General features: G+C 39.7%; 1 protein-coding gene across 1 annotated transcript; it reads right to left on the bottom strand.

Annotated features, from left to right (window-relative positions):
* Positions 1-226: 226 nt before the first annotated feature.
* Positions 227-23,438, bottom strand: NHLRC3 (NHL repeat containing 3). Its single transcript, XM_070732752.1, has 7 exons — positions 23,270-23,438; positions 16,124-16,276; positions 7,775-7,928; positions 4,767-4,967; positions 2,449-2,540; positions 1,927-2,039; positions 227-766 (listed from the first exon to the last, which is right to left on the bottom strand). The coding sequence occupies exons 1-7, from the start codon at positions 23,423-23,425 to the stop codon at positions 538-540; spliced, it is 1,098 nt and encodes a 365-aa protein (XP_070588853.1). The 5' UTR covers positions 23,426-23,438; the 3' UTR covers positions 227-537.
* Between the last annotated feature and the right edge of the window lie 19 nt (positions 23,439-23,457).

Below are 23,457 nucleotides of genomic sequence, written 5' to 3'. Positions count from 1 at the left end.
ATGGACCAAGAGTTGCTCCTGGAGATTACTGCAATAGCCTTCCTTCCTCCCTCCCTCCCTCCCTCCCTCCCTCCCTCCCTCCCTCCCTCTTTATTTATTTAGTCAGTCAGTCAGTCATGCTGTTGGCTCCCATTGACAGTAAACAAATTTAAGGCCGGCAATAAAACCACTGGTAACACGTAACTCTGGTTATGTTAAAAGAATGAACAAAACAAACCTCTTGGAATTGTATTGAGAGAGAAATAATTTATATGAAAAAAACAATTAAAACATGGTCCTTAAAACCTGACTAAAATACTGAAAAATCAAACCCATCCCTGAGATAAATGCACAGAATGCATCAGTAGTAATTTCAAGTATTGCACAAGTGGAGAGATCAGGCCATCCAGTGGATCAAAATCCCTCAACCAGCTGCTCCTAGCCACCACCATCCCAACCAGCACAGCAATCAGCAGTGAGATGGAGGAGTCTAAGAACCGCAGCTGACCCCATCAGGTGAGAGATTCCACACTTGCTTGTAGGGCATGAAAGGTACCATTAGTCCAAAGGTACGTATTTCTGTACTTGTTCAGCTCCAATTTCTGCCACATATATAGCTCCAGTACTTAAGCTGATGTCCAGAAGATGAGGCTTGACTTCTCCTGCGAGCTGGATTGTGTCCACTACAATGCAATCCCCAATTAATCCTACCGGTGGGGCTGCCAAGATAGAAATCTTACTAATATTTAGGTGCGCCACAATTATATACCGCTGATCCGGAGTAAACCTATAAATGGAAGGGTGGGGGGGAGAAAGGACACTTTAAAAAAACAGAATTGTTGAATCTTAAATATCTTGTTCTGTGAGCAATATGCATTTCTGTTGGATCTGAGGCAACGCTGCCGCCTCTTATAGATACCCACACTGCTTGAAATGTTGTTCCAAACTTTTTGAAAATCCTATTGGTGGTGGGTTCAGTATTTTGGAGCCAATTTTCAACAGGGACGTTCGGTGCAAATTGAGAAAAGTGACAATTGACAACAACAACAAAAACATCATACTGCAGTTCTTTGGACACAAATGTCAATATTCAGAGGTATTATCTGAATATAAGAAATATAAGTATTTTTGTATTTTTTTTTTTTAAAAAAATACTACTAAGAAAGCATGAATCACAGACTGGTGCTGGTCTGCAAACTGGTATTGATCCATGACAAGATATAATTCTTTCATACAGTTCCAAAATAGTGTGAGATTACTCCACATGAAAGGGTATGTCAATTAAAAAATGCATTAAATCTCACTTTAATCCTCTTCACTGCAAGTATTCATTTAAATAGAATATTCAAATTGTCCATGATCCAAAACAGGACGTGGAGTTTCTCGCTTGAGGAAACAATTTTCATCCACATCTTACCTACCCTTCTAAGAGCTCAACCTTCCTTTCTGGCAGCATAAAATACACTGGAGTGAGTGTGCGGATGTGAAACAAACACAGATATCCTCTCCCATTCTAGCTAGTTTCCAACTCCACTCAGTGAATACTTGGATCCCACCCAAATGCCATTTTAAAATATCAGGCAGTTTAATGGTATTTTCCAGGAATGTGAAATTGAAATTTTCAAGGTCAAAGTCACAAAAATAGTGCCAGGACTACCAATTGCTCGCTGTTGCTCGCTGGCAGGTCACTTTCAAAAAGTATATGGATTATGAAAAATTTATAATTAAGGTGATCGCGTTTCAAAATTAGGGGTGTGTGAATTGTCGGTGAACCCCGCCAGTGTGTTCAATGTGTTATATAACTCTTAACTGGCTCTATCCTAGAAACTGAAACCATCAGAAATTATATACACAAAGGGATTCTTGTTCAGCTATACTTAGTTGAAAAGTTTTTCTCTTCCATCCAAGGGACACACAACTGGCATGCATACAGACAAGATACTATACCTTACTGAGTAAGGGCCATCTTCTGTGAAGCACTTATCCCAAGATCCTAACCATTCCCCAGTAATTCTATCAAAAACTTGGATTCTCCAGTTGGCTCTGTCTGCAACCCAGACCTGGTGCAACGAGAAAGAAATACAAACATTTGCTAACTTTAAACATATTGCTCTCTAAATCAGCATCTCATTACCCTATGTTGGGAAGGAATCAAATCTTGATATTCAAGCAATATGTATAACTTTTTAATCCACCCAAATGGTTTGAATATCCATCAAGGCAATTGTTCAGCCATTACTTTTAAGGACATGGGGAGCGGAGGGAGGGCTGGGGATTTAAAAAAAAATTCCAGTTGACAAACTGCACAAGTAAAACCCTCCTCCATTTGTATATGTATTGTGTGCACATATCGAGAGCTGAGACAATAAAGTCTATATGGCAGTTAGCTTGACCAACAGTATCCCCATCAATGTGGTTAGTGGCATTCTAACATGTGCTATCATGTCAAAATTATCACTGTTCCCTTACCCGCCCAACCGAATCCACAGTCACACTGTGTGGAATCCTGAACTGTGTAGGAGCAGAACCATTTTCTCCACGTAGCCAAAGAACCTTCAAGTCTGTGGGTAAAAAGTTGTTGATCCAGCATTATTCCCTGCAATGAGTTCACAGTATAATACAGTATCAGGATTAAAACAAAAGCAGGAGAGAACCCACAGTCCAGGGATATGTATGGACCTTTTATACTGCTAATCCATACACCTCATCAGGATATAAAGCAGAGGAGGGTTCTAACTTACCTCGTCGGATTGCTTCCTCCCACGCTGTGGAGTGCACAGTGACAAGCCAAAAAAATCCCCCCCCCAAAAGCTGAAAACAAGATGGCGACACATGTTCAGTGCCAGAAACTCAATTTCTGCACACACAGAAGAAAAAACCCCAGAAAAAAATTCAAAACAAAATTCAATTTTTTAAAAAAAAAAAGATGGCGCCACCCATGGACTGGCACTGATCGAACCAGTTCCGTGACATCATTGTGACATTACCAGTAGTTTGTTACTGGTTTGGGAGAACCAGTCCGAAATGGGAGGAAACCATCTCTGATATAAAGGATATAAAAATAAGTGCAATCAGAGTTTTAACTCATTTTTTTCTTTAAAAACTACTAAACTGCTTTTGGACAAAAGCAAACCAAAGATCAAACATTTTGCCCTCATCTGCAACCAAAACATTTACCTCACAATTTAAAGGAGTTTAACATACTGTAGGGAATAGCCATGCCATTCTATCACAACAGGTTTGCCTGAGGAAAACTGAGGGCCTAACATTAGGAAAAATATTTGTGCTATAAAAATGCAGAAAAAAACATGTTATCTTTCACCAATATGCAGAGTGTCATTTTGGTTGGTAATGTGCCCCAGGATTTTGTAAATGTAAAAAATGTGCCGCGGCTCAAAAAAGGTTAAAAATCACTGCATTAAATGATACAATCTAGCTTTCCATTGTGTTAATATATTAGGATTTCAGCTTTCTGACTATTAATATAATATCTATTTTCACTCTGCAAAATAATGCTGTTTTAGATATGTTTAAGATTTTAGGATATCACCAGATTATTACTGAAAAAGTACTTGAATCTTATAAAAAGGTAAGGTACCAATATATTTGCAGCATTAATTGTATGCATATCAGTGGCTTACACCTGCAGAGGCCCTAAGATCATCATCTATGAGTCACCAAGAACTGAGGTACAGTACATGGGAGAAAACTCCATTTCCTTATTTAGAACCTCATAATCTCTGTAAACATTTGGAGGCTGCACCTCAAAAAACCTTGGCCAATCTCAAAAAAGCTAAAACAGATTGAACCTGGTTAATGCTTGAAAATGAGAGGCTGCCTGGAAGCCCCATCATTGTAGGCTAGACTGTAAAGTTTAAAAATAATATTCCCGAAAGAAGACAAGGTTGGCATATTGTTGCCAAGAAAACCACATGGAGACATTCATGTGGTCAACAGCCAATGCTGATTGTATCAAACACAAACCACTTAACCACTCCTAATGTGTTCCGTTATCACAGAAAAAGCCACTAAGGCAGCCTTTCCCAGCCTTATATCTCCAGATATGAGTCTTATTTTCTATACATTATAGTCCAATCCAGGATTCCCCAACCCCTGGTTTGTGGACTGGCACCGGGCCACAGCATGGGACAAACCAGGCCACACAAAGAAGCAAAACCCCGGTATAGAGCCAGGGTGGCGCAGCAGGTAGAGTTCTGTACTGCAGGCCACTGAAGCTGACTGTAGATCTGAAAGTCAGCGGTTCAAATCTCATCACCGGCTCAGGCCACACAAAGAAGCAAAACCCCGGTATAGAGCCAGGGTGGCGCAGCAGGTAGAGTTCTGTACTGCAGGCCACTGAAGCTGACTGTAGATCTGAAGGTCAGCGGTTCAAATCTCATCACCGGCTCAAGGTTGACTCAGCCTTCCATCCTTCCGAGGTGGGTAAAATGAGGACCCAGATTGTGGGGGCAATAGGCTGGCTCTGTTAAAAAGTGCTATTGCTAACATGTTGTAAGTCGCCCTGAGTCTAAGGAGAAGGGCGGCATAAAAATCGAATGAATGAATGAATAAATAAATAAAACCCAATCTGCAGGATGCAGGTAGTAAGTTAAACCATGCCTCCTCCGGTCCACAGAAAAACCTTTCTCCATGGAACCGGTTCGTGGTGTCCAAAAGTTTGAAAGCCGCTGATCCAATCAACATATCTGGTTAGGAAATGGTACAATCGGCACATTAGAAATAAAAACCAGCATCAACGTTTTAAGCCTACCAGTACATCTGCTTACCTTTTGTCAATTTGAGCAAGCGGTTATTTAGTCCTCCGTCACCGTCCACAATGTAAATGTTTCCGGTTGATTCCACAAAAACCTCTGCTGGCTGGTCAAACTGTATAGGGTCTGTATCGGAACCTGCTGTACCTGGAGTACCTATGACTTGAAGGAGTTCACCTACAGGGCTGTACTGTTTCACTGTATGTCCATATTTCCCTGCATTCGAGGAGAAGTTTCCAACAAGGTCACAAGTCTTATAGATAAGTTATTTTAAATATTAGATTTGTCATATGCTGTTTTATTATTGTTGTTAGCCGCCCCGAGTCTACGGAGAGGGGCAGCATACAAATCAAATCAAATAAATCAAATCAAATCAAATCAATCAATAAATAAAATAATGATTTATTCCCTACCTTCTTCAGAGGCAAACTGATAGAACTTCTGGATTCTAACTACAGTAGTACCTCTAGATACGAGTTTAATTCTTTCCAGAAGGGAGCTTGTATGTCGAACAACTCGTATCTGGAACAAATGGCTTTAGACTTTGTTTTTCCCCTCCGAGATAACCAAAAGCAAGGATTCTTGTGCCACCTAGTGGACGCTCGGCTTGTATCCCGAATTTGAGCTCGGGTCTGGTACAGAAATTTCTCTCCCCTCGTGGCTCGTAACTTGGAATACTCGCATGTGGAGCAGCTCGTATCTAGAGGTACTACTGTACAGGTGGTCCTTGACTTATAACCATTTGTGTGGTGACCGTTCAAAGTTACGACGTCACTGAAAACAGTGCCTTTTGACCACTTGTCACACTTATGAGTCACGGTCATATCATCAAAACGTGGCGGCTGGCTCATATTTATGACGGTTGCATGTGAGTAGTGGGGTCATGTGATCACCTTCTGCCAAGCAGTCAACGGGGATGCCAGATTCAATTAACAACTGTGTTACTAACTGAGCAACTGCAGGCTTCACTTCACAACTGTAGCAAGGTCCTAAAATGGGGCAAAACTCAATAGCAATGTCTCGCTTAGTAGCAGCAGAAATTTTAGGCTCTGTTGCGCTCGTAAGTTGAGGAATACCTGTACAGAAACCTCTTGCTCTGCATCACAGAGTTGCTCATAATGAACCCTTGTTCCTGTTCTTTCTCTCACTATCCCTTGATTGGCAACTCCTTTTCTTCTTCATTCTGCTGAAAATTTGAATAAACAACAAAAATCTGCAGAGGTGTGAAAAGAACATGGCTATAACTCTGATCAAGAATATGGGTGCAAGCTACAGATACCCCATATAATTGAATTTTAATTAAAACACTCCATGCTGCAATATTTGGAAAGAGAATTTGGGGGGGGGGGGGTGTCAAGCATCAAAAAGAATCAGGCTGTGACTATGTCAGTTGTAGTGCTATACCTGTGAAGACACTGAAAATGGTCTGCCACAGTGCCATGTGCCTTTTATTTATTTGTTTTATTTTATTATTTTATTATTTTATTGATTGATTGATTGATTGATTGATTGATTGATTGGATTTATATGCTGCCCCTCTCCGAAGACTCGGGGCAGCTAACAGCAATCATAAAACAACGTACAATAACAATCCAATACTAAAAACTATTAAAAACCCATTAATATAAAAAACCAAACATACATACAGACATACCATGCATAAAATTGTAAAGGCCTAGGGGAAAAGGGAATCTCAATTCTCCCATGCCTGGCAGCAGAGGTGGGTTTTAAGTAGCTTAGGAAAGGCAAGGAGGGTGGGGGCAATTCTAATATCTGGGGGGAGTTGGTTCTCTTTTGTTCTCACAATGCTCTTCAATGCTACTGTCCATTAATAACCCCCTTTCTTCCCACTGATGGGAAGAAATGCCTTACTAAAACAGGAATGCAGTCATCGGCTATCTGCACTGTATAAGCTTGTACCATAGCCAAATTGCACACTTATTTGGGCATCACTTGCAGAACCTTTCACAAGATGTGTGAGATCTTGGGACTTGCAACGGATGTGCCATCACTTCGTCTCATTCACAGAATTTCCAAAAACACACCAGTTGCTGATGCCAATTAAATATCCCTACCATATTTTTCTATCACTGAAAACCCACTATGGAGATAAAATAGATACATCAAGGACTTGGAAGCATGCTTGACTTACAGTTTAACAGAGTTGGAAGGGACCTTATAGGTCATCTAGCCCCCCCCCCCGAAAGCCGGAGGCCCTACATCATTTCTGACAAATGGCAGTCTAATCTCTTCTTGAGAGCCTCTAGTGATGAAGCTCCCATGGCTTGCTGTCACTCAGATGCTGGATAACCATTTGTCTGAAGTGATGTAGGGTTTCCTGCCTTAGCAGGAGATTGGATTAGAAGACCTCCAAAGTCCCTTCCAACTCTTGATATTCTATTATGTTCTAGATGACAAGATCATTATCCTCTTTTATCTGAAAAAAAGAGGGATAATGGCTTAAGAGTATGGAAGAAAATCTAAGAAACAAATAAGATGGTAGAAGAGGGTCAACCTAGGTCAAAAATAAGCTACCTAACCAACTGTTGAGTTTTGAAGACACTCATTCTAGGTTTGAATATTGGTTATTATATGCAGACATTTGTTGTTGTGAGCCACCCCGAGTCTTCAGAGAGGGGCGGCATACAAATCTAATAAATTGAATTGAATTGAATGGTGACAAGAGTATTTCCCATTACTGATGCTTTTTAAATTAAATATTGGTACTATGTCTTTAAATGATTATCTTTCAGATTTCATTGCCCTTGTCCACACTCAAAATTGCGCTTATGGGATTTGAAAACTGAAATATCTGATGAGTACTGATACCGTCTACGGTAGACTGATACAATCTACGTTTATTGTAAATATGTCTGATCTATATGTTTAATCTTGGGTTCCAATTTATTTTGGGCAAGGACAGTATCTCAACTTAAATTCAATCCAAAATACACTTCCGTTGCAAAATGTAAGATACGCAACAGCATTCTTTATCCGCATTAAACAACAATATCTCTACGTACCATTTCCAATATCTGTGATCCACACAGAGCTTCCATTGGGTGTGGTCAGTGCAAAGATTCCATGGGGCATCTCAATGGTGTCTGTTTTCCATGTTTGCATAAGATAGCCTTCCTCAGAGTATACTAAGACCTTTGGCACGTCATCGTTACCTCTCTCAAGGTGCACAAAGATAACAAAAGAGAGAATCAGAAAGGTATGGCAGACAGAAAACCATTTTTTTCATTATACTCCTTATACAGTAAATAGCCTTAACTAAGCATTTTTCTATTGTAACTCCAAAGAGCTTGACCAAGTACAGTATAGTTACCTCCAAAAAACAAACAAGGAATCTAAATATATTTAATAAATACTAGTCATTTCGCCTCTCTCAGGTTTCAACATGTGCCAGTGCAGCTTCTGTCTTACATTTTTTTCAATCCTGAAATAAGTGCTTGGCCTTATTGCCATGCACTCAAAAGCCCAATTGGACTTATTATCGGGGAGTGATTTATTTTGGGGGAAACAGGGTATATAAAACTTAAGTATTTGGTGGGTCCAAGGAGACCACAGAAATTAATGTTGCCGGAAAAGTCAATGTAACAGTACAGGACATGACATCCATAGTTTTGTGAGCTAATTGATAACATTGTTACGGCTGTTTTGAGAAAATTAGTCCATCTTTCCATAACCCACGCATCCTTCAATTATGCAGGTATTAACTTTCAGAATTTTCAACAATGGCCATGTTGGCTGGGAAATTCTGCATTTGGAATGCCAAATGTAAAAAAGGTACCCAATTATTTAGCACAAGGCATTGTTGTCAAGATACAGAAAGTACTTTCAGAAAGTTTTACAGCAGCCCAAGAAGACAACAGCTTTTCCCTCTTGTTTTCGATATTTGAACATTTAAGATTCAGATACCTAATATGAAAGTCCCAATAAATGCAAATTTAATCTATTTACTTCACTATTCAATGAGAAGCCTTTCTGAAGGACAAACAAAATGTATCTAAATAAAAACCACAGGTCCAAAAATAAATTAAATTACACATTCCAAAAGAGCTATAAAACAAGAGAAATACTATATGTACAATATTTAACAATAGAGGTTTCCAGATTAATTTTTGCAGAACTAAAACAGGCTGAATTAAAAGCACGGTAAAAAAAATTAAAGTATCACGATACATTTTAAAAGATCCAATTATTTTTAAGTTCTGTGCTTGGATTAAAATACCACAAACTTGGCACCATGCAAACCTGCCCTTGCATCCATGTCACTTAAGCATATTTCATAAATAGAGCGCAGAGATCAGATTATTTCCAAACAGTACTGCTTTATTTATTCACTCCTCAATTGGTCACATTACTGCCACATAAACGCAGGGGGGGGGGTTGTTTAATGCTTTTGAGTCCTATTTGATCCCTGGTGATTGCCTGGACCAGGGTCTCCAATCTTGGCAACTTTTAAGACTTGTGGACTTCAATTCCCAGAATTCCTCAGCTGGCCTGAACTAAACCCTGTAGGTTTTTTTGGCAAGAAATGGTTGGTCACTGTCTACTTCTTTGGAATAAAAAAGTGATTGGGCCAAGGTTACCTGGAATGGTGTCATGCCCTAGGCAGGACTAGACCTATGGTCTCCAATCCAATGCCTTAACCACTGTCACACTGAGAAATTGCCAGCCCCAGAGACATTTAGTAATTAAAGAGTTAACTGTGTGTGCCTTACTAAGATCCTCCTATTATGATGTAATATCCTGCCAAATCTAACATCACTTCCTTCTTCTTCCTCAACATTCTCCATTTTTTTTCCTACCTCTATCATGTGAAGACATATTTGTTACATTGTCCCTCGAGACGTGTTTTATTTTCTACTTTTATAATAAAGAAATCTTGTTTTTGAACAAATGACTAAAGGCTTCTATCTATCGCCTCCGCGGGGTTAATGTCTTAACGGACTTTAATCACTCACAAACCGCGACAACTACTACACCAACTTGGCTCTCTTTAAAATGTCCATAAAAAAATGAAATTTCAACCTGTTTTTTTAATCACAAAGCATGCTAATGTATTTTAGCTTAATAAGCTAACATACATTGGCATGCTAATGCATTAGCATTAATAATAGGTACTCTCCCCAAATTGAGAACGTTATTATACAATACAGAGATAGGACCCAAATGAAGAGCAACTGAAGAATTCAGAAAACCTGAATTCTCATAAGCATTCCTATCAGAGAGTGATGACTCCCCCACCCTCCAAAAAAAGCTCTGGGTCTCCTAGCCACCTGCCATACTCTTAGAATGGTTCAATGGGTAGATGTGGGGGCTTTCAAGTACAAAGCCCACAGGCTAGGAAGTACATTGAAGAGTGCAACCAATAATTTTTAACTGCCCCAAATAATTCATCAGCAATTCTACAATACTGGCTTAGGGCATATACCAGTAGTAGTAGCTAGATACCCCTGCCTTGCTATGAAACTATGTGATCGGGCTTGACAAATTGACAGTTAAAGCTTGAAAATTAATGAGTAGTCAGGATCGGGTTTGATCCATTGACACTTGAAAATATATGCAGAAAGTTTAACACCTTAGCATCAGAGCGTGTCAATATAAGGCAAGTTTGAACAGAGTTCTTTTCAGGTGGGGAGGGGGAGTAGAACGTCTAACTCTTTAGCATCAGAGCCAGCGAAGGCCTGTAGCCTTCGGTGCTACCGGTGAACCCTCCATGTACGTCAGAATGAGATTTTACTTCTGCGCATGCGCAGCAAACGAAATCTTGCGTGAAGACGCTCACACGAGCGAGATTTCGGCAATTTTCACTGATATTTTTGCCATGCATGCGCAGAAGCAAAAAATCAGCAAAAATCATTGAAATCTCGCTCATGCGAGCATCTTCACACAAGATTTTGCTTGCTGTGCATGCGCAGAAGTGAAATCTGATGCGGGGGCATGTCAGGGGCACACAACTGCGCACACATCCTGAAAATCGCTACCGGAACATAGCATCTTACCATTCTGGTAGCAGGCCATCAATGAGATTCAGAGTGTGTTAAAATAATACTGTATAAGAAATACTAATAATCTGATGGTCATTTCGAAAAATCCTTTCTTAGTGAGCACCTAAAAGACTAGAGGAACATATGTGCCAAGTTTCAAGTTTGTAGGTTTTACAGTGCTGGAGATTTCATGATGAGTGAGTAGAATTTGGCTTTTATATCTCTCTATATAGATAATGCTGGAGTTGGTTAGAACTGTTGTACTAATCAAAATTTCATTGACTACTTTCAAAAAGGCAGCTCTACTTATGTCTCTAGTTGACAGTCACAAAATATTTCCCAAAGCAAATTCTTTACAGAAAGCTAGCCTCTGCTGCTTCTGCCACGTTGGTATAATCTGCAAAAGTTACAGCTGGGAAACAGATCACGTTTTCCAACAATTCATCAGAGATCCAGAAGTTGAACTGTCTGGTCTTCAATTTTCCTTCTATCAATCTGTCTTACCATGGCGGGCTTTCAATATTGAGAATCCAGGCCAATTTTAATTCTATTACAGCACCTTTATTAAAATTTGTAATTACAACAGTGGGAATTCAGATTAATTTTAGATGCATTACATGCCTTAAAAAAATCAGACACTACACATTTTCAGGCTTTAAAGGGCTTTGGGCTTCTGATCTTTAAATGCTCCAATTATACAATGCCCTCTCAATATTTAATTGTTTTTAGCCACTTCAGTTTGAAAAGTATGAGCCCATCGTGGTTTTAAAATACACACAGACCTGTTTATGTACTTATTGCCAGATTTACATTAGAAAACTAGACATTAAGACAGACTAGTTGGGGCTGTCCCTATGAAGAGATTGAGCAAACAGTACAGCAGCTGGTTCACTATTCTAGATTTTTAAGCTATTAAGAAAATACCCAATAAACTTTAAAACAGCACATTCACTTATGCAAGGTTTAGAGCAGAGGTCTCAAACTCAATTTACCCGGGGGCCGCTGGAGGTAGAGTCTGGGTGAGGCTGGGCTGCATTAGGTTTTCCACAAAAAACACTCTTACAAAAACATTCCAATGTTATCAAATGTCTTTATTCTTTCATCTTATTTTGTGTTAAAAATTAAAAAAGTAACAAATTCATAAGTTCAAATTCATAAAATTCATAAAGAAAAAAAATCAATCAGTAATAAATAAATAAAATAATAATAATACAGCAGATATAGAAGACTGGAGAAACCACATATAGTTGCTGATTAGAGAAATGTAATTATTATTATTCAGATTCTGTAATAATAATGTCTGTATTAACAGTTCTTTAACATTTAACGGACATAGATTGCGAGCTGGGCAGCGTCGGTGATGTCTGTGGTCTCATCAAGAGCGACTGAGTATACACTGAAACATTTTGCTTTCTCATACAGTTGATCATAAATGTCACTTGACAGGTCAGAAATGCGCTCTGCTATGGAGAGCAATATACGCCACTGTGATTGATAGGTTCATTCAGCTCCAAACACAACACTGAAAAGTACCATTTGTATCAAACTCGGGCTGCACTAACATTAAACTTTTCAAAGTGTTGGTCATCACCTATAAAGCCCTACATGGCACCAGACCAGGATATCTGCGAGACCGCCTTCTGCTGCACGAATCCCAGCAGCCGATCAGGTCCCACAGAGCTGGCCTTCTCCGGGTCCTGTCGACTAAACAATGTCATCTGGTGGGACCCAGGGGAAGAGCCTTCTCTGTGGCGGCCCCGTCCCTCTGGAATCAGCTCCCTCCAGAGATTAGAACTGCCCCCACCCTTCTTGCCTTTCGTAAACTCCTTAAAACCCACCTCTGTCGTCAAGCGTGGGGGAACTGAGACATCTCCCCCTGCCTATGTAGTTTTTGTGCATGATATGACTGTATGTATGTTTTTTATATTAGGGTTTCTTGCTTTTTAGATTTTTTAAATGTACTATTGTTATTTTAGATTATAATTATTAGATTTGTCATTATGTATTGTTTTTATCACTGTTGTGAGCCGCCCCGAGTCTACGGAGAGGGGCAGCATACAAATCTAATAAATAAACAAATACATAAAATAAATATTGAGGTGGGGGCTGCAAACTATTGGCCCACAGGCCACAGTTGGCCTGCGGGCCGCGAGTTTGAGACCCCTGGTTTAGAGAGTCAGGTGAGAGGGTTGGCTGTATAATTTAAGGAAAGAAATGATCAGATTCCTCTTGGGGAAATGTATTGAAAAAAATGGAGTCTGCATTAGTTACAGATGTGTTCACACAACAGGCTAAATATTGTGGATCACAGTAAGGCATTTAGTCAGGGAATATGTACAAAGTCAAATATGGCATGGCATGGTTTCCCAGTCTTCAATCAAAATTTCTGCCTTTTTATATTGGATAAATGACCAGATCTTCTGATTTATTTTCATAGCCACAAACTGTTGTACATACTCCTGATCAGTTGGAGGATGATGAAGATATTGAGGACTCGGATTCAGATAGTGTTTATGAATTAGTGGGGGGCCCGGGGTTACAGGTAGTAGAACAGGTGGGAGGCCAGCCACAGGATGGGGCTATGAGTTCAGGATGTAGCGAGGGAGAATCAGACGCTCGCTGGGTTAACCCTAAATTCAGAAGGGCCCAAAAACGTAGAGAACAGAGGTCTGGAAGAAGATATTAAGGAGAGGAATGGGTTAAATACTGTAGTGATGTATTTGGCATGTCAGGGGGTCAGTGGAGAAGAAGGGTGTAGTTTCAACATTGCCGAAGGGAAAATGGATGTATTTATTGCCGCGCTAGAGTAAGCAGAAGTATTCTGTGTTGGTAACAGTCAGTTCTGCTGTTTTTCAAAGTTATGCTGTTAGGAAAATAAATGTTACTAAGTGGAGCAGGAGGAGGAATGTGAGTAATGCAGCTAAGAGAGACAACGGACCGAGTGTCTGTATGGAATGTGTTTGAATTACAGGACAGCAGAGAAATAAATGGAGCTTCTTTATTCATGAAATGATGCATTTAATAAGAGTTATTTGTAATTGCTAAATTTATACCAGAAACCAGAACACAAACCACAAACCAGTAATAATGCTAGTAGCACATCAGGAAGGGGTAATGTGCCCACTCCTCTGTGTCCCTAATTCAATCCTCAATTATGTAGGATTAGCTCCAATTTATTCTTGCTACCCTGCACTATTTTCTTAGAAACTCCAAAATCCATATGCTAGCATATGCTTCAGATGATGGATTGGACCACCATTGAATAAACTAATAAAAAACTTGTCTTATGGTCTGGGTTCAAACAGTATTTTAGGCCAAGTCCCAATATCTTATGCAAACCAGATTGCAGACTTCAAAGGAAAATTGTGAGAAAACGTCGCACATCTGAGCAAAGTTACTATCAGATGCTGAAATAAGAGAATCTGGATGCAACTGAAAGAAAGCTGCCAAAATAAAAACACAGTCACATGTCTGGAAATATAAAATTTAGCTTTTAACTTGGAAGTGTCTCCATTTTTCAGTGAAAACTCATAGTTGGATAGACAATAGACAATAAAGTGAGGTTATTGAAACAGGTTTGACAGTAATAAAGCTGAGAATGATTTTTTTATGTTGTCATAAGGAGCCACAGACTCCAGAAGCCAAATAAAGGGCTCTATGTAGAATTTGAAGAATAAATATTTTAGACAATCTCAGATGCTGTAAAATATTCTGCTATAAAATGTTGCTATTGAGCTGCTAATTTCAAGTACATTTGTGTGTGTGTAATTTGAAGAACTACAGGAAAAAGACATGGAGGTGTTTTTTTTTAATGTAATATATTTTAACTGTTATGAAACCGCCCATTTTGAAACTGAGCAGGCTAAGAAATGTAATTAAGAAATAATTCATCAATATAATTAGATCATTACTAAGCCAAATCCTGTAACAATGTAAAGTAACAGTGTGTAAGCTTTTAAAGCGGTAAACCAACCCAAAATGTGTGAATGAAAAAAAAAGTTATTTATGTCAAGCGATAAATCTGCACTTAATTAGCTTTTTTCTTTAAAAAAAAATAACCTGAAGCAGAATAATGCAGGATTATAATACTGTATTGTTCATCTCCTTAATGTAATAACTACATCTACAGTGATCCCCCGTTTATTGCGTCCCCAACCATTGCGAACAGGGTACTTCGCTATTTTTCAACCCGGAAGTCAAAATACCATCTACGCATGCGTGCCCGTTTTTTCTATGGGCACGCATGCGTAGATGGCAACCGGGAGATCAGCTGCTGGGCGGCTTCCCTGAGTCTTCCCCCTCTTGCTGGCGTCAGCGAGGAGTTTCCCCACCGCCCACGCAAACTCCTCGCTGCCACCCGCCCTTCGCCCGCCCACGCCGTTCATTCTCGCCGCTTTTGAGCTGAGTCCGGAAGCGAATTCACTCCCGGACTCAGCTCGAAAGCGCCGAGACAAGCCGTTCCTTGCCGCTTGCTATCGGCGCTTTTGAGCTGAGTCCGGGAGCGAATTCGCTCCCGGACTCAGCTCGAAAGCGCCGAGACAAGCCGTTCCTTGCCGCTTGCTATCGGCGCTTTTGAGCTGAGTCCGGGAGCGAATTCGCTCCCGGACTCAGCTCGAAAGCGCCGAGACAAGCCGTTCCTTGCCGCTTGCTATCGGCGCTTTTGAGCTGAGTCCGGGAGCGAATTCGCTCCCGGACTCAGCTCGAAAGCGCCGAGACAAGCCGTTCCTTGCCGCTTGCTATCGGCGCTTTTGAGCTGAGTCCGGGAGCGAATTCGCTCCCGGACTCAGCTCGAAAGCGCCGAGACAAGCCGTTCCTTGCCGCTTGCTATCGGCGCTTTTGAGCTGAGTCCGGAAGCGAATTCGCTCCCGGACTCAGCTCGAAAGCGCCGAGAGCCAGCGCCCCCCGGACCCCCAACCCGGGTTTGGGGGGCTGCTAGGAAGCCCTCCATGCCGGCGGCAAACAGCCGCGCCGCCCCCAATCTTCGGCTCCTCGCTAGCGCTGTGGGAGTAAAAGCACCATCTGCACATGCGCAGATGGTGTTTTTACTTCCGCAGCGCTACTTCGCGAAAACCCGCTCGTTGCGGGGGGTCCTGGAACGGAACCCTCGCAACGAGCGGGGGATCACTGTATATACAACTATGCATGGTATGTTTGTGTGTATGTTTTCTTTTTAATAAGGGTTTTTAGTGACTTTTAACTATTAGATTTGTTATATATTGTGTTATTACTGTTGTGAGCCACCCCGAGTCTACGGAGAGGGGCAGCATGCAAATCCAATTAATAATAATAATAATAATAATAATAATAATAATAATAATAATATTATTATTATTATAGTTGCTCCACAAGCATTTTGATCTTGTTGTTTCTTACCTGTCCCACGTAGACTAATCCCTGAAGATGATCAACAGCAACACAAAATGTTTGACCAGTAAATTCTTCTGAAAACTTTGGCCATTGTAGATCAAGCTTGTAGAGTGGTTTCTGTATCTGCCACAATGAATAAGTAGTCCACTGATTTAACACCTTACAAATCAAACACAAAAACAATACTGTTAAACGGCAGTCTTATTTACCCTGAAGCATCATTCCGGCCATTAGTAAACGGATCTTTCCAGAAAGGGTTAACTCCACCTCTTTGTTAATAGAATAGAATAGAATTTTATTGGCCAAGTGTGATTGGACACACAAGGAATTTGTCTTGGTGCATATGCTCTCAGCATACATAAATTAAAATATACATTTGTCAAGAATCATGTGGTACGACTTAATGATTGTCATAGGGGTCAAATAAGCAATGAAGAAGCAATATTAATAAAAATCTTAGGATATAAGCAACAAGTTACAGTCATACAGTCAACATGGGAGGAAATGGGTGATAGGAATGATGAGAAAAACTAGTAGAATAGAAGTGCAGATTTAGTAGAAAGTCTGACAGTGTTGAGGGAATTATTTGTTTAGTAAAGTGATGGCATTCAGAAAAAAACTGTTCTTGTGTCTAGTTGTCTTGGTGTGCAGTGCATGTAGCAACATTTTGAGGGTAGGAGTTGAAACAGTTTGTGTCCAGGATGTGAGGGGTCAGTAAATATTTTTCCCGCCCTCTTTGTGCAGTATACAGGTCCTCAATGGAAGGCAGGTTGGCAGCAATGGCTTTTTCTGCAGTTCTGATTATCCTCTGAAGTCTGTGTCGGTCCTGTTGGGTTGCAGCACCAAACCAGACAGTTATAGAGGTGCAGATGACAGACTCAATAAGATTTATACGCTGCACTGTTTCCTTTCTTCCCCAACAAACAATCCTATGAGGTAATTTAGGCTGAGAGAACATTAAAAGACAAATGTTTAGGTCCAACTTAAGGAACCCACCTTCTTCAGGCATATGTACTGATTCGGCTGAGGAAAAAAACACATACACCTTTTAAACAACTTTATTAATTTACAAACAAAAGAAACCCTTCAAAGCATTTGCAAACAGCCCCACCCAGGTTGCAAGTACTGTTTCCTTCCGTGTTGAGTTCCGTTCCTCCTCACTACATAGACACAGGCACACGGATTATGCTCAATCTATCACAACAATTGAGCCAAAAATTTCCACTGCTAAGCAAGACAGCTATATGAGTTTTGCCCCATTTTATGATCTTTCTTGTCAATGAATCATTGAATTTGTGAAGTTAGTAAAATGGTTGTTAAATAAATCTGGCTTTCCCATTGACTTTGCTTGTCAAAAGGTCACAAAAGGTGATGTATATCGCCGGGACACCAAAATTGTCATAAAGACATGTCAGTTGTCAAGCATCCCAAGTTTGATCATGTGACCGCGAGGAGGCTACAATGGTCGTAAGTCACTTTTTTCAGTGCCGCTGTAACTTTGAACAGTCACTAAACAAATGGTTGTAAGTCGAGGACTACTTACATACCTGGCAACAATATGGAACTGATTTTCCATTCTTGTTCTTCAAAATTTTCTCAACTTTCTAGTCTAGTTTACATGTGTAAAAGTCTCCTTCGCAACCTACCCAGCTTAGCTTTGCAGAAATCAACCACCGACAGCAATACAGACAAAAACTGGAATATCCATACACTCATAAACTACAAGGGTTGCCCAGAAAGTAATGCACCACGTTTTTCCTCCTCAGCCTACAGTAATGGTTCGAAAGTGAAACTTTAGATATACATTTTTTGAATTGTCAGGAGTGCGTGTGTAAATTTTGCGTTTCTTCAGACAGATAGCGTAGCTGCAGCGTTTCAAAATGGTGTCTGTAAGTGATGTACTGTACATTATAAGCAGCGTGTCATCACTGAATTTCTCACTGCGGAGAAAGAAACTGTTGGGAACATTCACAAATGTTTGTGTACAGTTTATGGAGAATCTGCAGTTGACAGAAGTATGATTAGTCTCTGGGCACAGAGGGTGAGACCATTAGAGGTAATTCGCACAGTGCAGAAATGGCTTCATGACCAGAACAAGGAGTGGTACCGACTGGGCATACACGCCCTTGTGTCTCGCTGTAGAAGGGCCATAGAACGGGATGGAGATTACATGGAAAAATAGGGAGTGTAGAAGAAACATAATTCTTCCTTGTGTGTAAGTTTCATTGTGTTCAATAAATAATTGTTGAAGAAAAAAAATTTGGTGCATTACTTTCTGGGCTACCCTAGTATAACTTATTTCCATCATATTTATACTGTGAAGTCCAATGATTTGGCTGCTCTACTTGGCTAGAGGAGATAAAGTAATGTTAATAAATCAACATCATTCTGTTAAGATAAATTCTGTTGGAGCAGCAGCACATGAATAGGAATTAATCGGAAAGCATGGTTTATATACTGTAGCTTTTCAAAAGATGCGTTTCAAGTGCATTTTCCATAATTTCCATAATATGGAAATCTGAGACTTCTTGGAGTTTCAGTCTCATTACAATTAAATGATATTCAACAGAAGTAGGCTAGTGTAAATATAAATCCTTCAAGGGGGGAAAAAACACACAATGCAGGCTTCCAAAAATCTTACTTGAGTTTATTTACGCATAAATAATTCAGAATTAAAAAGTGAAATCATTCAAAAAGTTCCCTTCAGATTGGGAAACTGAATGTTAAAGTAGCAGATTTGCTAATTAACTGTGAGCCCTGCATATTAGCACAAAACTTTGCAACATCAGAGGTGATACAGTGAGGTGCTCTGAATTAATTACGACTGATTGTGAAGTGGCTGAACTTGTCATTTATAAAAAGCACTGAGAAACACCTTGGCAAAGCTGCTTTTCAGTACACAGGGCACTTAAACAACACACAACCAATACTGTATTTTTCAGAGTATAAGATGCACTTTCCCAGCAAGAGGCTGAAAATTTGGGTGTGTCTTATATGCCGGATGTAGCTTTTACTAAGCTTTTTATTAGCTGTAATGAGGTGCTAATGCATGAAGCCCATCTTCTGTGCTTTGCTAGCTAAGAGATCTTCCCTTTGCCTGTTTTTTTCACAGTTGCTCCTTCCAACAATCAGCTGGGCTTATGTGCGTTATAAGCCTTTTTTTAGCCCTAACACCAGTGATCTTCCCTCCTTCGCTACCAAGCAATCATCTGCCTTTCTTTTCAGGCCTAATGAGGTGCTAAGGTGTGGAGCGATAATCCATGCTTAGCTAGCAAACCGGTCTTCCCTTCCCCTACTTTTCTCATGGTTTCTCTCTCTGAAGAGATAGAGAAGTGAAATGTTTTAGAAACTGATTTTTATCCTTAACTAGGGGATAAAAAGAAAGCACGCAGGCACAAACTAAAGTGTTGAAGCTGACTAGCCAGATTAGATTAGATTAGATTTATTGGATTTATATGCCGCCCCTCTCCGTAGACTCGGGGCGGCTCACAACAATGGTAAACAAAACATAGTAACAAATCTAATATTTCGCAATCTAAATTACAGTTTTAAGTTTTAAAAAAATCCAAAAGAGCCCCAATATATAAATGAATTACATGGTAGGCAAATTATTTTTTCCCTATTTTCTTCCCCCCAAACTAAGGTGCATCTTATACTCTGAAAAATACAGCACTTTAAAGCAAATATTAGTTGAATTCAGAATGCAAAATACGGAATATTACACTTCTGGATTATGCATGGATGTATTTTGTAATCAGTTTGGTATAGTGCTGAAGGCATCAGGCGAGAAACCAGGAGACCATTCTAGTTCTACCTTAGGCACCCAACCAGCTGAGTGACCTTGAGCCAGTCACTCTCCCTCAGTCCTATGAAGGAGGCAGTGCCACTTCCCAAAAACCTTGCCAAGGAAATGGCAGAGCCTTGTCTAGCTAGGCAGTCTCCAAGAATCAGACATGATTGATTGAATGGAAGAAAAGATGTAATCCCAATTGGAATATTGTACAGTATATTGTACAGCGTTGGTTACTGCAATCCCCACCCCACCCCAAAAAAAAGAAATTAAGGAACATCCCCCCTTACACACACACACACCAAAAAGCATTAAGCATCAACCAAAATTATCAGAGGACTAGGGCATCTTTCCCTTGAATGCCCTACTATGATATTGACTCCTAGAATTTTCAGCAATAATTATATTGGCTAATTTAAGGAGTTATAATCTACACATTCTTGGCACAGTTAGAGCAATTCCCCTTGAGGGACATCTTGCTGGGCCATACCTGTTTCTCCAAAAGCACTAAACGGAAAAAAAAAATGTCAAGAAGTGCAGTAAAGTGCGCCATATGGACAAATCTAGAGGCAATAAAACTGGGCAGTGATTCAAGAACAGATGAAATGACATAAAATTTTATACAGGACCTATTGCAGTTAATGGAATTTGTGATAATTATGTAGTGATGATGGCTGTCACCTAGGGCAGTCGAAAAAAGAGAGAAACATAGAAGACTGACGGCAGAAAAAGACCTCATGGTCCATCTAGTCTGCCCTTATACTATTTCCTGTATTTTATCTTATAATGGATATATGTTTATCCCAGGCATGTTTAAATTCAGTTACTGTGGATTTACCAACCACGTCTGCTGGAAGTTTGTTCCAAGGATCTACTACTCTTTCAGTAAAATAATATTTTCTCATGTTGCTTTTGATCTTTCCCCCAACTAACTTCAGATTGTGTCCCCTTGTTCTTGTGTTCACTTTCCTATTAAAAACACTTCCCTTCTGAACCTTATTTAACCCTTTAACATATTTAAATGTTTCAATCATGTCCCCCCTTTTCCTTCTGTCCTCCAGACTATACAGATTGAGTTCATTAAGTCAATCAATTTTATAAACAAGGATCAGCCAACAACAGCTACCAGTCATGAGAGGAATACATTACCTTCCAGAGTCATGGGCCATTTCATTTTGAACATTACGAATCAAAAATTATTTCATTTTGAATATAAGATGTGGTTGCTTCAGTCGTTTTTGGAGTATAAGACACACCTTTTTCCTCCCTAAAAGAGGAAAATTTGGGTGCATCTTATACTCTGAATGTAGCTTCTCCCCCCCTCCCCAAAAGCTTCCAGCTCTTACCAGCTTGCAGGCTCTTTCATTGTTACTCTCTCTGAATAATATTCTTTTTCAGCCCTATCCTGGGGATAAAATAATGTGCTGAAGCTGAACAGAGTAAGGACGCTAGCCAGATGAATACCTGGTCGGTAGATCCCCCCCCCCTATTTTCCTCCTCCAAAACTAAGGTGAGTCTTATACTCCAGTGCAACTTATACTCCAAAAATACGAGTATATCTAATTAGATACGTGTAATGGAATGGGATTTTGGATCTGCTAGGCTTTTGGTCCTATCTATTTGGGCCCTTCTTAAGTTCTTATGACTGTACTAAATTATCCTTATTCTGATTAAAATAGGCTGGACCAGCACCTGATGAAAGATGAGGCCTTAATATCCTTAAAACCTAAAACTGATCCATATCAAAAATACAGTTCCATTTAAAAGACAAATGAAAGCCATCTTCTAGGTTAGGCAAACCTATCCCTATCCCATATACCCTATGGGGAACTGAGGGAAATAGGGAATATAAATATAAATCTTCTTGGGTGTAGGTTTTAGTGTATGGCTTTCACTGCATCCATTCCTAAACATCAGACACTAGTTCAGATTTTCCATAGCTTCAACTTGAACACAAAAAGGGAAGCGGATCCCACTGCATTGTACTTCCTCAGAGGTTGAAGTTCAGCGTAGCAAAAAGAGTGATAGACACAACAAAATGGAATGCTATAACTATCTGGAGAAAAGTAAATTAAAACCATTTATGGATAAGCATAGCAGCTGGGGCACAAGGATACCACTCTAATTGGCACCAGAAGAACTTTTATAAAGCTATCCCCTCTCCTCATACCGAGCCTTTGCAAATGTCTTAAACTGTTCAGAGAATTGCCAGGCTCAAACTTTAATATTTTTTAATTTAGGCAGAGTAGTATGTGGGAGAAGACACAAGTTTTCCTCTTCTCTTTAAAGAAAGAAATTAACTTTCTATTCTGAGTATTTTTTATATTCTGAATATAAAGAAGAATATTATTAACTTTGCATACTTGGCCCAAGCTAGTCTCCAAATATTTCTTTCCCCGCAGTATCAATAATATTTACTTAAGCTGTCAAGAGCCCTAGCCATTCAATTCCCACTACTCTGTCTCATTTCCTTTTTTGGTTTTATTTTCAGCTGACACTCCATGACACTTTTCAATAAACTCACCTATTGAAATTTTTAAATACTTTTCTCTAATCTATTATAATCTTCAATTCATAAACTCATACATTTGCTAATACATTTATTTTAAATACAGAAATTAATGTGTAAAGTATGTCCAAATACTGCCATGTTTGTCCTTGCTCCGTTTTCCATTGACACAATACACTAAATGAACTAAGCAATATAATCATTTGTGTGTGTGTGTTTTAGATGTATTACTTTATGTCATATTAATCTACTGATCCTGCTGCCTGAAGTTGAGGGCAATTATAATTCAACACATCTTCAAAATGGATAATGGCAAATTTGATATTATTATTATTATTATTATTATTATTATTATTATTATTATTATTATATTATTGGTTGATTGGACTCAATATCCAAAATTATTTCACCAGAGCTCTCACCTATTTCAAGAATTCTTAATCAAATAATGATTTAAGTTTGTCAATAGACAAGACAATAATTATTTTGCTCAAAAATCACTTAGGGCGGTGTTTCCCAACCTTGGCAACTTGAAGATATTTGGACTTCAAGTCCCAGAATTCCCCAGCCAGCGAATGCTAGCTGGGGAATTCTGGGAATTGAAGTCCAGATATCTTCAAGTTGCCAAGGTAGGGAAACACTGACTTAGGGCAATCACAGACCCACGGTTAGAACTATCAGATCTGTGACGCAAAAATCTGGCAGTCTTATTTACAGCAGAACCTACCTCTGAGCGAATTAAAATGCGAATACGGTCTAAAAATGGCAAAATCACTGTAAAGCCTTTTGAACACTGCTGTATAGAGACTTATATAACTGGTTGTTGTTATTATTATCTGGCTTGCCAACCCACCTCCAACTCGGACCCGACTCTATACAGGACTAGCAAAAACAGGAACAAACCAGCTCCTCCGAGTCCTGCCAACAATCGCACCCGAGAAAGATCGTGAGCCCCCATTGAAACGATGCAGCGACCGCTTACGAAAAACAGGCACATTGAGCCGCGCATGCTCAGTCCGCAGCGACGAGCTCGCGAAAAGG

The sequence above is a fragment of the Erythrolamprus reginae genome, chromosome 1 (genome assembly GCF_031021105.1).
Source record: "Erythrolamprus reginae isolate rEryReg1 chromosome 1, rEryReg1.hap1, whole genome shotgun sequence".
NCBI lineage: Eukaryota > Metazoa > Chordata > Lepidosauria > Squamata > Dipsadidae > Erythrolamprus > Erythrolamprus reginae.
This window is presented reverse-complemented; position numbering and strand designations above follow the sequence as displayed.